Source organism: Entelurus aequoreus, linkage group LG03 (assembly GCF_033978785.1).
Source record: "Entelurus aequoreus isolate RoL-2023_Sb linkage group LG03, RoL_Eaeq_v1.1, whole genome shotgun sequence".
Classification (NCBI taxonomy): Eukaryota; Metazoa; Chordata; class Actinopteri; order Syngnathiformes; family Syngnathidae; genus Entelurus; species Entelurus aequoreus.
The window spans coordinates 72,649,309-72,665,631 of NC_084733.1; the positions used below are offsets into that span (position 1 = coordinate 72,649,309).

General features: G+C 45.0%; 1 protein-coding gene across 1 annotated transcript; it reads left to right on the plus strand.

Moving 5' to 3' along the window:
- Nucleotides 1-163: 163 nt before the first annotated feature.
- Nucleotides 164-12,464, plus strand: LOC133646835 (transcription initiation factor TFIID subunit 4-like). Its single transcript, XM_062042653.1, has 15 exons — nt 164-1,242; nt 1,493-1,659; nt 1,725-1,832; nt 1,911-2,090; nt 2,205-2,327; nt 6,512-6,601; nt 6,693-6,878; nt 6,994-7,069; nt 7,152-7,257; nt 7,421-7,590; nt 9,510-9,640; nt 9,722-9,847; nt 9,940-9,996; nt 11,325-11,447; nt 11,535-12,464. Exons 1-15 carry the CDS (start codon nt 216-218, stop codon nt 11,679-11,681), a joined length of 2,817 nt encoding a protein of 938 aa, XP_061898637.1. The 5' UTR covers nt 164-215; the 3' UTR covers nt 11,682-12,464.
- Nucleotides 12,465-16,323: the final 3,859 nt, after the last annotated feature.

Below are 16,323 nucleotides of genomic sequence, written 5' to 3' on the forward strand. Positions count from 1 at the left end.
CCTGAAGGTGGAATAATGCCACACCCTTGTTTTGCGCTAGTTCTGAATTCTGAATTATAATCTGATTTTTAAAAGTATATCTAACAATTTTATACGCGCATATGTTTAAAAAAAACACAGTCTACTCCTTCTAGTTCTATGGTCAAAACCATTGCTGATCCTCCGCGCATGCGTACATTCTAAAATACGATTTGCACAACGGTCCACGATCAAAGATGGCGGGAGCCTCCGACCCGCTGGAGGACATGCTCTTCAATGAAGTAGACGAAAAGGCAGTCAGCGACTTAGTTGGCTCTTTGGAATCACAATTGGGGCAACCAAAAGCACCCGCTGCGTCTTATTCTACCGGAAAACGGGAGGGAGCTCCGGCCGCTGCGAGTCACTTCTCAGGGAAAGTGCGCGACCAAGAGCCGCAACAAGGACACATACAGGCGGCTTTAAAGCTCCAGTCTTCCGCTGGCGAGCTTCTCCCTTCTTCTACCTCCCCTGGCGGCAGCGGAGCCCTGGTCGGTGGGGGGAGCGGTGTGCACGCATTCGGGTCTGCTGCTTCGATCTCAACCGTCCCCGCACCGGGAGTCCAAACTTTGAGCACCCAGCCTACTGCCGCTAGCTTCCAGCGGGCAGCCGAACCCAGCAGGACTGCCTCGCCGGGCTTGCAAAGTTTAAACGGCAACGCAGGAGCTGTCAAGTTGCTGAACTCTACCTGTGTGGCCCCCGCAGCAGCAGCGAGTAACTCTCTTGTCATGGCTGCCAACTTCCACCCTGGACCCCAGTCTACGGCTCCCGCCGCCCCCCCACAATTACTCCCCAGCCCGACTGTCAGCATTGCTCAGAACGGACTAGATCCTAAAGGGGGTCAGTTGGTGTCACCGGGTGCTCCCTCGCCGACTACGTTGGTGAACCACGGCAAGATTCTTGTGCCCGGTCAGCCCACGGCTGGGAACTCTGTCATTCTGACCGGCGCCCCTCCACCCGCTCCGGCCATGTCGCCCGTCACTCAGCCCCAGAGCGTTGTGGGTCTATCCGCTGCAGCGCCCAAGCTGGCCGTTAATGGGCTGGGACAGCCCGGAGTGACTATGGTGAGACCCGCCGGCGTCCCCGCGGTAGCAGGATCCGTCCAGCAGCAGAGACCCGGGCTCGTGACTGGGATGACACGACTGGCCACCCCCCAGCCCCCGTTGGCTGTTCGGCCTCAGCAGCAGGCCACCATCCAGCTTCCTCCTGGGTTCTCTATGCCTGCAGGTAAGCCAGAGCCAGAACTTTCTCATATTTATTTTTTTATATAAATCAGTGTACTTCAGCATTTGTAAAAACTTACAGAAAACCTGTTGGGTTGTGTGGGCACCTTTACCTACATGTTGGTTCAGTAGAAGTTCTTCTGTTTAAAACAGTCAAGTCACTACAGCTCGAACTCTCAAGTTTGGTGACACTCAAAGTGGTTCTGGTCTGTCTTACTTGGAGCTTCCTAAAGGGTTGACTGTTTATATGTCAGGAATGGTTTTGGTCCGGATTGAGACGGGTCAGCTGGTCATGGTCCCGCAGCAGGTTCTGGCCCAGGCGCAGGCTAAGACGCAACAGAGTGCCACAGTAGCTAACATCGCTCAAAGACCCGCCACTCCAACTGCAACCGCCGCCATCCGGGTCAGCAACGCCCCTCCGGTGAGTTGTGGACTGGAGGACCTGACTTGTGTCGAGCAGTTGGTGTTTGATGTTGTTGCGTGCAGACACCTGGTACACCTCAGAATATCCGCCTGACCACCCCCACTCAAACCCGACTGGTCCCGTCTCCTTCGTCCTCCTCCACCTCGTCCTCCACCTCCTCCCCTGTCCAGGTGTGACTCCGTTGACACATTTAGACATGCGTCTTTGCTTGTGGCGGCCATGTTGACGTTGTAGTTTTGGGTCATAAGGCCATCACTGTCGCACCCGGTGCTCCCGCCGTGTCAGTGATGATGACCCCGCCTCCGAAGGCCCCAACGGTGATGGCGGCGGAGGCGGCGCCCGTCGTCAAGTCCTCAACGCCTCCCATGACCGGTGCCTCGCCTGCTCAGAGCGCCACACCCACTACCAGGGTGGCTGTGGTGTCCCAGGTGAGTCTATCCACTGTGATCTTTGCTTGATGGCTGACTTCGGTTACCAATTTTTTACAATGTCAACTCAATCGGGATTGTTAGCCAGTCCAATGACTTTTACTGTGTCAACAGGAAATGCAAGAAAACGTGAAGAAATGCAAGAACTTCCTGGCCATGCTCATCAAGTTGGCATCCAACAACTCACCCTCACCCGACACGTCCAAGAATGTCAAATCTCTGGTCCAGGATCTCCTTGTAAGTAACCTATTTTATTGTGTGTGTGTGTGTGTGTGTGTGTGTGTGTGTGTGTGTGTGTCTCACTTTGAGACAGGCGATATGCCTAAAATCTATATCAAGCTATATAATCTATATCAAGCTATATATTGCAGCGTCCTATAATAACAATATATATTACAATATATTATTTTGCGTATAAGTGATGATAGAACCATTTCAAAATAGGTTACAAAGACTCCTAATTTGGCTACTTATGTACACGGTAACATAAAGCTTTATTTCCAGTTGTATTATTTTGTCAAAACTATTATTAATATACTTGCTAATTTTGTGTTAATAGCTTTTTGTTGCAATATGGTTCTATCTGTCTTTCTTGGAAAATGTAATTAGCACTTATTCTTATATTGTTTGAATACTTTACAGTACTTTTGTAGCCATACTACAAATGTTGGTATCAATCACATATACTAATTAGTTACAGGGGCAGTATTGGTCATACCAATGCTGATACTTAACATTTTTAAGACCCTTGAATGATTACATTTTGATCACAATTATAATCACACAGAAAAATAGAGAATCGCTGTGTAACAATATCAATAAAATATTTGAATAATTTCCTACTATTGGTTCTGATTTACATTTTTGGGTTGCTCTTATAGTCTTCCTGTGTCCAGGGACGTATTTCCTGAGGTTGAAAACAATAACGATAAAAGATTATTTGATGATAATTATAATATTTAATTAACCACTGCGGTATCGACCAAATTTATTTGGTATCGGTACTGTTGATATTTGTATCGATCCACCCACCTTTGTTTACATTCAAGAGCTCTAGCTTGGTGTTAGCAGTTAGCTTATACTCCTACAGTGTGTAGTGTAGCATGTTTATCTATTAATTTTCCAGGGTGATTATTAGGGATGATGTTCGAAACCGGTTCTCCCAGTTGTTCGATAAGAAAAGAACCGTTCGATAAGAAAAGAACCGATTCCATGGACTCGAATCCCTTTTTGTGAACCGGTTCCCGTTATTGAGGCCACTATAGTTAAGAAAAAGAGTTGGTTCTTTATTCGAATCCCTGGGAACGAATGCCGTCCCACAAGAAATGCCCTGTGGGACATCACAGGAAATGACGTAGCTCAGTCAGACTGAGCTACGTCATTTCCTGTGATGTCACACAAGCAGCAAAAATAATAGACCGGAAAAAACGCCTCAAGGCATGGCTATTCACCTACAGTGATTACAGAGACAGGTTGTTTTTGTGTTACTGTATATATTTGTTTTTCTGAAAAATCCCACTTACCGTATTTTCCGCACCATAAGCCGCACCTAAAAATCACAATTTTTCTCAAAAGCAGACTGCGGCTAATAACCTGGTGCACCTTATATATGGATTAATATTAATATTTATTTTCATAAAGTTTAGGTCTCGCAACTACGGTAAACAGCCGCCATCTTTTTTCCCCGTAAAAGAGGAAGCGCTTCTTCTTCTACGGTAAGCAACCGCCCCCCATAGAAGAGGAAGCGCTTCTTCTTCTACTGTAAGCAACCGCCAAGGTGAGCACCCGCCCCCGTAGAAGAAGAAGCGCGTGGATATTACGTTTCATTTCATTTGTGTGTTTCTGTAAAGACCACAAAATGTCTCCTAAGAGACACGCGTACAAGGTTCCACTGACTTTTGATATTCATGTGAACCGCACTGTGGATACAACGGGAGCACGTACGGGGAATATTCGCACCACAGGGAATGAGAAGTCGTCCTACTGTGGTTCTAGCTTGCCATGCTAACGGCCAGAAACTTCCACCCACGGTGATATTCAAAAGGAAGACCTTGCCAAAAGAGAACTTTCCAGCCGACGTCATCATAAAAGCTAACTCAAAGGGATGGATGGATGAACAAAAGATGAGCGAGTGGTTGATAGACGTTTACGCGAAAAGACCGGGTGACTTTTTTCACGCAGCGCCGTTCCTGTTGATCTATGACTGCATGCTCGTCCACATCATCGATGGTGTCAAAAAACAAGTGAAGCACACCGAAGAAGAAGAATTCGAGGGATTTGTGGATGAGTAATAACTTCAGAAAGTGAGCTTTAAATGTTTATTTTGTGTGTTGTGTGACATTAACGTTCGAGCAACGTTGAGTTATTGATGTTGCTATTGCTCTGCACTATTTTGAGTGTTACTATTTTTGTGATTGCACATTTGCACATTACATTTTGGGAGTGAACAGAGTTGTTAGAACGCTGGTTTGTAATATATTATTAAAGTTTGACTGACCTATCTGACTGTTTTTTTGACATTCCCTTTAGCGTAGCGTAGGTGCGGCTAATAACACGGAGCGGCTAATAGGTAAACAAAGTTTTGAAATATGCCATTCATTGAAGGTGTGGCTTACAACACGGGGCCGCCTTGTGGTGCGGAAAATACGGTAATATACTTTGGGTAACAACAGTCAATATTTATTTATTTAATTTTTTTAGGGAGGTAACAGTCAATATTTATTTATTTTATTTTATTTTTTTCTTATAAAATAAAAGTGAGCTTTTGTTAAACCAAATATTGTGTTTTTTTCCATATACAACAACCTATCTGGACTCGATAAGAGAATCGATAAGGAATCGGTTCGATAAGAGGATTCGATAATGGGCTCGAACTCGATAATTTCTTATCAAACATCACCCCTAGTGATTATACTTAAATATGTTTATTTGCCACCGTGGAGGTGAGGATTGTTGATTTAGAAGTGGTTTTGCTGCACGGTGGAGGGACATTAGCCGCTATTAAGGATGCTACATTGCATTGAGGGCACAATAGTTCTCTCGTCGCTGTCAAATTTGTAGAACACAGCTAGTATGTGTAGGGGTGTAACGGTACACAAAAATTTCGGTTCGGTACGTACCTCGGTTTAGAGGTCACGGTTCGGTACATTTTTGGTACAGTAAGAAAACAACAAAATATAAATTTTTTGGTTATTTATTTACCAAATTTGTAAACAATGGTTTTATCCTTTTAACATTGGGAACACTATAATAATTCTGCCCACGTTAATCAACATTAAACTGCCTCAAGTTGTTGCTCAGATTAAAGAAAATGACAAAACTTTTCTTCTACATATAAAAAGTGCAACATTAAACAGTTTCAAGTCAACTCATCATGCTTAATTTATTACAGCATTTGGGAAACCTGTAGTTGATTTTTATTATGTAAATGTTATATTTTTATCAACATGTGATAGCAGGGACCCTGCCATTCAAAACTAGGCTGCTCCATTACTAATGATTAATGTAACTATAGCTGAAAAAATAGTACAATAGCATTAGGAGACACTATTCATCCCTGAACACCATGGAGTTCATGTAGGCTTAATGATGCAGTTACATTATTATATCAACTATCAGAGACAGAAACTCTTCATTTAACATAATGTCCTTTTTTGCTACTTCAACACAGCTCAATCAACACAGAAAAAGGTAAAGTGAAATAACAGACAGACAGGGCTTTGCTGTCCGTAACACACACACACACACACGCACACACACACACAAACACACTCACACACAAACACACACCGCAAAATGAGCTAACGCTACGCTAAAAGCTAATTAGCCTTCACCCCATCCAGGACTGCGAGCGAGCTGAGCTGCCGTTTAGGTTTCTAGAACGTCAACGGGCTCATAGTGATGTTACTAGTAGTTGACTGGGAGGTGTTTATTATAATTTGGGGAGAGTCCACTGCCTTATGCTCACCTGCTAAACACCTACCTGCTCGACGCTGGAGCACTGATTCCATGCACTCTGAATATGCACTGCTGATTGGTTGTTACCGCTCTGAATATGCACTGCTGATTGCCTGTTACCGCTACGTGTGTAACCAATCAGATGGTTGTGTGGGTGGGACAATGCTGGGTGCTGTGTAGAGTACTGACAGAGACATAGGCAGAACGCGGAGCAGCTTGTTAAGACTTTAGCTTTTGGCTACTTAATATGTTTGTGTGGAAACTCGCTCAGTACACCTCCGAACTGAACCGAAACCCCCATACCGAAACGGTTCAATACAAATACACGTACCGTTACACCCCTAAGTTTGTGTCATCAAGATGTAATATCACGATATAATGATAGTACTAAAATGTCTATCATCGGCCATTTTTATATCGTCTATATCTAACCCTACCTTCACTTGGCGTTTGTGTTTGTCCAGGATGCAAAGATCGAGCCCGAGGAGTTCACCAATCGTCTGCAGGCAGAGCTCAAGTCCTCACCACAGCCCTACCTCATCCCCTTCCTCAAGGTACCAGCGCTCTCATGGCTTTGCTGTGCTGGAGTTATCTCTAACCCATCATTAATCTATCCACGCTTCTTGAAATATCTTCTGTCTCCAGAAAACTCTTCCCGCTTTGCGTCAGTCATTACTTAGCAATCAGCAGTCTCTGGTCACACCTGTCGCCTGCGTCCCGCCCCCCAGTCCCCACGTCGCCGGGACTACCGCCGCCATTCGGCCACGGTTACCCATCAGCCCTGTCGCCGGCGCTGTTCGAATGAATGCTCCGCTCACTAGCACAACTCTGGTACCGTGACCATCTTTTGTACACTTGTTTCCGAACAAGGACTTCTCCTTGCTTGGACCTCTGAGGCTTCTTCCACACTAAATGCTAGCCTCGCTGTCCACTTCTTATTTATTAGGCTGCGGGGCGAGGCGGCGTCCACACGCTTCAGACTCGTCCGTCGATGATCATGGGTCAGACCATCAGACCCCACGGTGAGTCCTGTGGGCCCCTCTTCACACCACCAAGTGCAGCAAGAACATTAAACCAGCGGCGTGACATTTGGGTTCTCTGCAGGCACACTTGTCCGAGGGCCTGCCGCAATCATTGGCAGAAGTGTTGTTAACTTGGCAGCGCAAGCCAATCAGAAGAAAGTGGGTGACCCAGGGGGCGGGACTTTCAGGTGAAGTGTTGGTCATTGGTCAGCTTGATTCAGTTGGGCTAAAAAGTATTTACTCTCCCTGCACTGCTTCATGTTGCCAGAAGTATTGGACCCTAGGTCACCATGACAACGGCATTAAATTCATTTTCCGACTAACATGTCGTTCAACGGTCGACCTCCGCAGGGACGACGACGACATCAACGACGTAGCCTCGATGGCCGGCGTCAACCTCAGCGAGGAGAACGCTCGCATTCTTGCCACAAGCTCCGAGTTTGTCGGCACCAAAATCCGCTCGTGCAAAGACGAGTCCTTCCTGCCCGCTGGCCTCCTGCACCGCCGCATCCTGGAGACAGGTAACGGGTCAAAGGTCACACGATTCAGTGCATACATATATTTACAATCATGTGACCTTGAGGCACTTCCAGGTTTCAGGCGATAGTCTAACCCACATTAAGCTTCTGTTTTTTTTACCTGCGTCAGTGCAGATTTAGGCGTTTTTTGAAAGATTTAGAGGCAAATATAAAAGCGATCATGAAAAAAATAGTTTAAAAGGGATGGAGTGGATTTTTGCACTCTTAAGAAAAATATATTTTTTAAAGATTTAAACCATTTATCATGACCAAGAGGTTACTTCTACCTCACTTCACTTGTCACTTACGGCATTTAGAGAAGAAAATATTGAAGGCACATCATGTCTTTACATCTGAGGGGTCCACAAATTAAACATTAATCAATGAAAGACAAAATTGGACTTATTCGTGCACCGGTAACGTATTTGATTGACATAACGAGTGCCGGGCTGCTGTGATCATGACGCTAATGAGAAAAAGGATACGTTTGTTTGAAGTTGATTTCCTGTTACAAATATTACTCTCATCTACAATTCATGTCTGCAGTTATTTTTATGCTGTGAAGTTCATATTTTGTCTCATTATTTAGCTGTATATGTTCCTGTTGTTCAGCATGAATCTTTGCTAGCGATGTCAAAAAACTGTTTTTGCTGTTGAGCCTACGAGAGATTTATTCGTCTAGTTTATTATTACTATTAAGGATATTTTATTGATGCTCACAAATATCACTGTGTCGCTTGGCTTTCCTGCACAACAACAACAACAACAACAACTAAGCTTTTATTTTCTATTAGGAAAATCGAGAAAGAAAATACGGTGGATTGGACCAACAATCACAATATTTATTCCTAGGACTTAACATGACTTTGGTTTATTTGCCCAAGCAAGTCTTTGTAGTTATATTTAGGCAGAACCACCACAAAAGAACACAAACTAATGCAATCTATTGTCCTTTCTTTACATTTATTTCTGCTTTCAAACAACTAATATAGTAGAGAATAAACTGGATTGAATCACAGAAAGTTTCTCAAACAAATCAAATGTTCAAACAACATTTTACAAAGTGATGGCTGTAGACACATGCATGGTCCGATTGTATTCCACAAGATGTTTTTAAGAGCCATTTCCTTCTATGCACATTTGTTTTTCCCTGACTTTATTACCTTTATGACCCACTTCTTTCGGGACTCTATGAAAACTCTTTCCTATCTCTATATTTGAACGACTGGAACACCCAAAAACAGAACAGCAATACGGCATTTTCTGCTCAAACTTTACACTCACTCTCACTTGTTTTAATACTACACTCAAGCTGCTTGGCCATTGTGTGAATTAAGCCGTGGAGAAGAAAACCGGATGTGACGTCATATGCAACCTTCTTATTGGGACCCTCTCTTTAGGAGGGAAGAGCCCACCCAGATTCTTTAATTCTAAGGCTGTCTAAAATAAATAAGAGGCGACTAGAATTGAAGATTAACATTTTTTTCTATACAAAAAGAGTAAATACAAACAATAGCAATACAAGCACTAAATAGAGGACCGAGGCGTCAAAAATGCAGAGCAATCTTTAAAATGGTCGCCCCCCTTGCATGCTTTTGTCCACATAGGCTGCTTTGCTTTGGCAGGGGTCGAAACTTATAGATAACTTGGTGTGTGTGTGTATGCCGAACGCATTCTTCTCCACATTCGCTCCTCACACCTGGTACCTAATGAACCCATTAAAACCAGAGAGATTAATACATGTGTGTGTGCACATGGATAAATAACAGTGAGATCATTGTGTTTATCTCCATGAACAAAACTGTGGCCAAAGCCAGTAATTTCTAAAGCGATCCATTTTGCTCAAATGTGGGAAAATGTTCCTCTAACACACCCATCAGGTGAACTGTTCTGAATACTTGTGTTTTGCGTTGCCTCCACAGCAAGGAAGCTGGGCGTGAGCGAGGTGCCGCTTGAAGTGGTCAACTTGGTGTCGCACGCCACGCAGTCCAGACTGCGCGCGGTCTTGGAGAAGGTTACCATGGTCGCTCAGCACCGAGCAGACGGAGTCAAGGTGAGAGAAAAAGGTGTCCAGGTGGACTGTGTCCATGTGGCGTCTGTTAGACGAGCCTGACATTTTGTTTTCTGTCATCAGGACGAAGATCATCACGAACAGACGTCAGATGTTCGCTCTCAGCTTCGTTTCTTCGAGCAGTTGGAACGTCTGGAGAAGCAGAGGAAGGACGAGCAAGAGCGAGAAATTCTGCTGAAGGCAGCTAAGGTCTTGATCTGACTGACTACGCTTTGTTTGCACACGTGTGACGCCATTCAGCCTGTTCAGCACTGAAGTGAGCCTTCGTGTCTCTCTTGCAGAGTCGTGCCAGACAAGAAGATCCCGAGCAGGCTCGCCTGAAGCAGAAGGCCAAAGAGGTTTGTGCTCATCAGTCAGAGGAGAAGTTCTGCACAACGTTTTAAAACGTGTGCTACAAATTAATGCTAATGTATTGGTTTTACAGGAAAGATGACTAAAGCAAAAATAATCATCACAATTATGTTGATTGATATTGAAATCACGATTAATAACCCGATTATTCATTAATTTGAAAAGATGAGGATTTATTGTAAAAGTCGCCAAAACTCAACTTTAAATAATATAATTTAAAAGAAGAAGAGATATAAATTAGTAATGAATAAACAACAAGTGAAATAATAATAGTAACAACAATAAAAACAATAGCAATATAATAAAATTCAGTTTTTCCGTTTTAATTGTATTAAATTCCAATCTTTACCTTTTACTCCCTTTTTTACCACCATAGAGTGTGTGCTTTTTGTGTCACAAATAATTTTATAAAATGCAAAAATCCTAACATTTGTAGGTGCAATACATCATTGGACAATTTTGACCAATATTTAAAGTCGAAGCAATAATATTTTTTGTAAATGTATCAATGAGTATTTTAAATGCATTATGCTTGTGTAAGGTACTTTTTTGAAACCTTTATTTTGTTAGCCCAGCCAGACCGAATGTTCCGCACAGCGCTGTTATTGTAAAGGGGGGAAGTGTGCTGCTGTTCCGAGCTTGACGAGTTTTAAGGCGACCAGAGGCTGTTTTATAGAAATAAACGAGCCTCTAAAAGTTGCAACTGCTGTCCTGTTTGTACATTGATCTCACATCCGTGATGTCGTTTACAACAACAGATTAGATATATTGTGGTTGTATGGTTTGTTCTTGCTAGCTTTAGATTCGTAGTTTAGTTGCTCTCAACATTGTTTAATTAAGTATGTGTTTTCGGGGATGAATGAGCAGTATGATTTTCCCAAACAAATGTTCCTTTCTCTCACAGTGACAACATTTCACTTACATTTATGTCAATTTCCGTGATATTCTGCGTTTAACAGTGGATTCCGTTTTATTGGCCAACTCTGTGACTTTGTCCATGGTTATGTTAACTCGGAAATGCTGTACTTTTTTTGTTAGGTTTAGTGATTATCGATTAGGAATACTAGTGTTCTGTCAAATAAAAAGTAACAACCATGGTGAGATCCCAAACATCTTGTAAACATGCTCTTTTTTTCTCTCATACGCTCCGCATCTGTTTCACTGGTACAAGCTCAGGAATTTGCATGCACGCTGTGCAGGCAATTATCGTTTTTTTCGTTGTAATATTTTTATGATCGTGAAAAGCTAAAAATCGAAATTCGAATAATTATCCAGCCCTACCAAGAACCTAACTTTTTTTTTTGTCCTGTAACAGATGCAGCAACAGGAGTTGGCTCAAATCCGACAACGAGATGCCAACCTCACCGCGCTGGCTGCCATTGGGCCTCGGAAGAAACGCAGGATGGACTCGCCGGGTAGCACTACAGCCTGCACAGAGGTAATGTTCATCTGTGTTGTCAAAACAGAAAAGGATGGCCCCCCCCTCAATGAACTTACTAATGAGTCAGTATTGTATTTGACTCAGGTCGTGTCGAGTGGAAGCCCTGCCTCGTCCCGCCAGCAGCTACGTCAGCGCATCACTAGAGTCAACCTCAGGGACTTGATCGTGTGTCTGGAGCAGGACGGCAGCACGGCCCGCTCGCTAACGCTCTATAAAGCGCTGCTCAAGTGAGGCGTACCTCCCGGACCCTGCCCTCCTTGGGCCCATGCTTGGTACAGACGGCGGCTCAGAGCCTTCCCACTCCATGAGTCACGCCCCCCCACCAGAAAGTATCCACGACGTGGCAACGAGGCAATGTGAGGTCACAATGTGACTGTCTGCTAAGGAATACAATGCATCCATTAGCTTATCTTAAAGCTAACATACATTTTTTTTAAGATGCACAAATACAACAGCACGGATTTGTTGTCATGGACCCTATGGCGGCCATCTTCTACTAAACATGGTTTCACTACACTAACATGTTGTCGAGCCACTCAGAGACTGTTTACTGATGAACTCCTTGATAAAAACCATGAATGAATTCATATTTAGCATTCATATGCTAAGCTATGATGCTATAATGATGACACCTGGTTTAGGATGCAGGCTTGTCCACCTGTTTATCTGATCAAAATGCAAGTGATTCTTTTGTTGGGGAAAACGGAAAAACGTTGGCGCCTCATTCAGGCGTAACCCGCCTGTGATCCCCTCAATGATGCAACGTGTCGCAGTGCAAAGACTTTGTGACTTTATATTGTAGTGCATAATGCAGTTTTTCTTCACTTTTTAAGACTTTTTGGAGGTTTTTAACGCTTTACATGTTTGTTTCTGACGAGCGCACCGGTTGGTCGACATGAACTTTTACGATTATTTATATTTCCTATATTCTGTACTCAATCATTAAATTTTACACCTGTTTGTACCTTGACTAAAATTAAATAAAGATATGTCAAAAGAGCACTGATGTCATCAACAGTTGACCAGTGATTACCATGATGAGGTTTCATCACTTTAGCTGGTGGAATGAGAAGTAACTCAATACCCCCTAAATGATGTGTATAAAATTACCCTAAAATATTAAAGCAAAAATAAAAAACATTAAAGCTGCAAGCAGCGCTGAACGGGCCCTCGCACTTCCTTGCAACCAAAGCCAAAAATGAAATGCTAACAGAATGGACCAGAAACCAAGTTATATGACTCTGAAAAGTTAGCATATTAACAGTTAGGATGTGTCAAATACCATGTTATGTGAATTTGATGTATTTGGCTGCAAGATTGGCTAAAAAAAAGTTAACATGCAAGTTTAACGACTAAACATTGTGCAGAAAAAAAGAGTCCAAAGCAGCACTTCCCTTTTTCATGTAATTAAAGTGACATTTGTTGAATGATATATATAATGTACTTTTCACAATTGTCGCCACACTTTACATTGAGAAAACCCATATTGAAGCTTGGTGGTGGTGAGATATATTTGTACCAGTGTGTGTGGCACTAGGAGAAAAGTGTGTAAAGTGTCTTGCCCAAAGACACAACAGAAGCTGGGTTTGAACCAGGAACTTTCAATTTCGGCATGGCTGGGAACATCGAGCAGAGTCTCCTGTCAGAGAGAGTTTCAATTCCCACCTCCGGGAGAACTTTGAACATGTCACGAGGGAGACGCTGGATATTGAGTCCGAGTGGACCATGTTCCATACCTCTATTGTCGAGGCGGCCGACTGGAGCTGTGGCCGCAAGGTGGTTTGTGCCAGTCGTGGCGGTAATCCTAGAACCCGCCGTTGGGCACCAGCGGTGAGGGGTGCCGTTAAGCTGAAAAAAGAGTCCTATCGGGTCCTTTTGGCTCAAGGACTCCGGAGGCGGCGGACAGGTACCAACAGGCCAAGGGTTGTGCAGCTTCGGCGGTCGCGCAGGCAAAAACTCGGTCATGGGAGGAGTTTGGAGGAGCCATGGAAAACGACTTCTGGATGGCTTCGAAGCGATTCTCGACCACCATCCGCCGCCTCAGGAAAGGAAAGCAGTGCACTGTCAACACCGTGTATGGTGAGGATGGTGTGCTGCTGACCTCGACTGTGGATCGGTGGAGGGAATACTTCGAAGACCTCCTCAATCCACCAACACGTCTTCCTATGAGGAAGCACGGCTTGGGGCTGAGGTTGCCGAGGTAGTTAAAAAGCTCCTGGGTGGGTGAGGTCTGCCCGGAGTTCTGTAAGGCTCTGGATACTGTGGGGCTATCTTGGTTGACAAGACTCTGCAACTTTGCGGTACCTCTGGATTGGCAGACCGGGGTGGTGGTTCCTCTTTTTAAGAAAGGGAACCGGAGGGTGTGTCCAACTATCGTGGGATCACACTCAGCCTTCCCGGCAAGGTCTATTCAGGTGTACTGGAGAGGAGGCTACACCGGATAGCCGAACCTTGGATTGACGCAAGCCCTGGGCCGATCACCCTGTGGCTGGCCACCCCTGGAGAGGGCGTCTAGTGATAAGGCCGAAACGCCCAGTGACCCAGGGGCACACTACTGATGATGCGTCCAAATTGCAAAACACCCATCCACCATTTCACCAGCCATCACCAAACACTCTCAAGTATGTGCCAGCACAAAGGAATTTTACAACTTATCCTGTGTTTTTGTAAACTGAGTAACTGGACACTAAGTCCAGTGACCGCTGAGAAAGATCAGCTGACAACACGGGAAAGTCCTTGTGGCAGCGTGGAAAGACAGCTGACAGGAGGGAATAGACCCCACTGGGACAGGCATGGGCTAGCTTCCCATGCTTGTAGCTTCCCATGCCTTCGCATGTTGGAAGCACCCGTTATAGCTACGAAAAGACGACAGAAGAAAACACCCCTAGAGTCTGCGAGAGTGGGGGCGGAAGATGACTCATCGGCTGACATCACGGTAACAGACCCTGGACCGGAAACGACTATGAGTGAAAGCACAATACAAGAGAGTGACACTGCAACTGCCACAGCTACAACCACGACGACGGGACACAAACTGCAGATGTGTCCCTGTGGTTGGAGGAGCATTACATCACATCATGGGTTGAGAGTTCACCAGGGAAAGAAGAAGTGTTTGAGAGAAGAGAGACAGAGGCCTCGCATTGACTACTTTCTACGAAAAGAGTCAAATCAGTCGAATGAAGTACAGCAACTGGACGCAAACCACAGCTTGCAGTACATCAGTACCAATGTCACGGAGGAAGCAAACACAGAGCTGATGACAACGACGGTAGAACCGACCCAACCTCCTAGACCTGCAGTCGAAAGGAGACTAGCAGGGATTAGACTGCATGTGAAGTGGCTCGGTGTCGTGGGAAACAATCAATACTGACCTGGCCCTGTCCCTCGAACAACTACAAGGGACAGTGGAAAAGAAGTTGGAGAGAATGGGGGACATTATCTATCAATATGGGTCAGAACGCTTCGGAGTGCAAGTAAGGAAAGGTGGAAAAAACGTCTCAACCGCACCAGTTTCTAGGAGGCAACATGAGATCAGGCGCCTCGTCCTTGAAAGGAGACAACTTAGGAAACAGTGGAGAAAAGCCTCTGGAGTGGAAAGGGAAGGCATAAATGTGCTCCAAGTCGACATTAAAACCCGACTGGCATCCCTCCGCAGAGCAGAGAACCTACGGAAACGTAGAAGGAAGAAAGAACAAAGTAGAACACGGTTCTATAAAGATCCCTTCGAGTTCCTCAAAAGTATCTTCGCAAAGGAAAAAAGTGGAGCCCTTAAAACAACAAAGGCAGACCTGGAAGATCACCTGAAAGCAACGCACTCTGACCCAAGGCGCTATGAATGTCTCACCATCCCTTCAGATATCCCGCAGATTGACCCTCCTGAACATCATATGCCTATCGGCCCTCCAACATGGAAAGAGGTGGAAAACACTGTGCGTCGAGCAAGATCTGCATCAGCCCCGGGGCCAAATGGAGTCCCATACAAGGTGTACAAGAACGCACCGGACATCCTGAGGTTTCTCTGGAGGCTCATGAGAACAGCATGGCAAAAGAAAATGATACCCAAAATGTGGCGTAGGGCAGGAGGAGTCCTCATCCCAAAGGAGAAGGATGCAGAGAACATCAGCCAATTCCGTCCGATCTCCCTGCTAAACGTCGAGGGCAAAATCTTCTTCAGTGTCATTGCACAGAGGTTGGGCGAGTATCTGCGAAGAAATAAGTACATCGATACATCTGTACAAAAGGCAGGTATATCAGGATTCTCTGGGTGCTCAGAACACTTCAGCATGATCTGGCACCAGATCCAAGTGGCAAAGGCGGAGAGAAAGGATCTCCACGTAGTCTTCCTGGACCTCGCCAACGCCTTTGGTTCGGTGCCCCATGAACTCCTGTGGTCTGCCTTCAACTTCTTCCACATACCGGACACCATCACAGCCCTAGTTAAATCCTACTTCCAGGACATGCAGTTCTGCTTCACAACCTCTGACTTTACCACCTCTTGGCAGCGCTTGGAGGTGGGCATCATGGCGGGATGCACTATTTCACCCCTGGCATTCACGATGGCGATGGAGGTTATCATCCGCGCCTCAAAGTGGGTGGTAGGCGGTCAGCGGGTTGACTCTGGCCAGCGCCTGCCCCCACTCAGAGCTTACATGGACGATATTACAACGTTGACCACCACCGTCCCATGCACCAGGAGGCTTCTCAGAAAACTGGAAGAGAACATCAGTTGGGCCCGTATGAAGATCAAACTATCCAAGTCACGAAGCATCTCAATTGTGAAGGGAGTGCTCTCGGACCTGAAATTCTTCATCGGAGATGACCCAATCCCAACAGTGTCTGAGCAGCCTGTAAAGAGCCTTGGCAGGTGGTATGA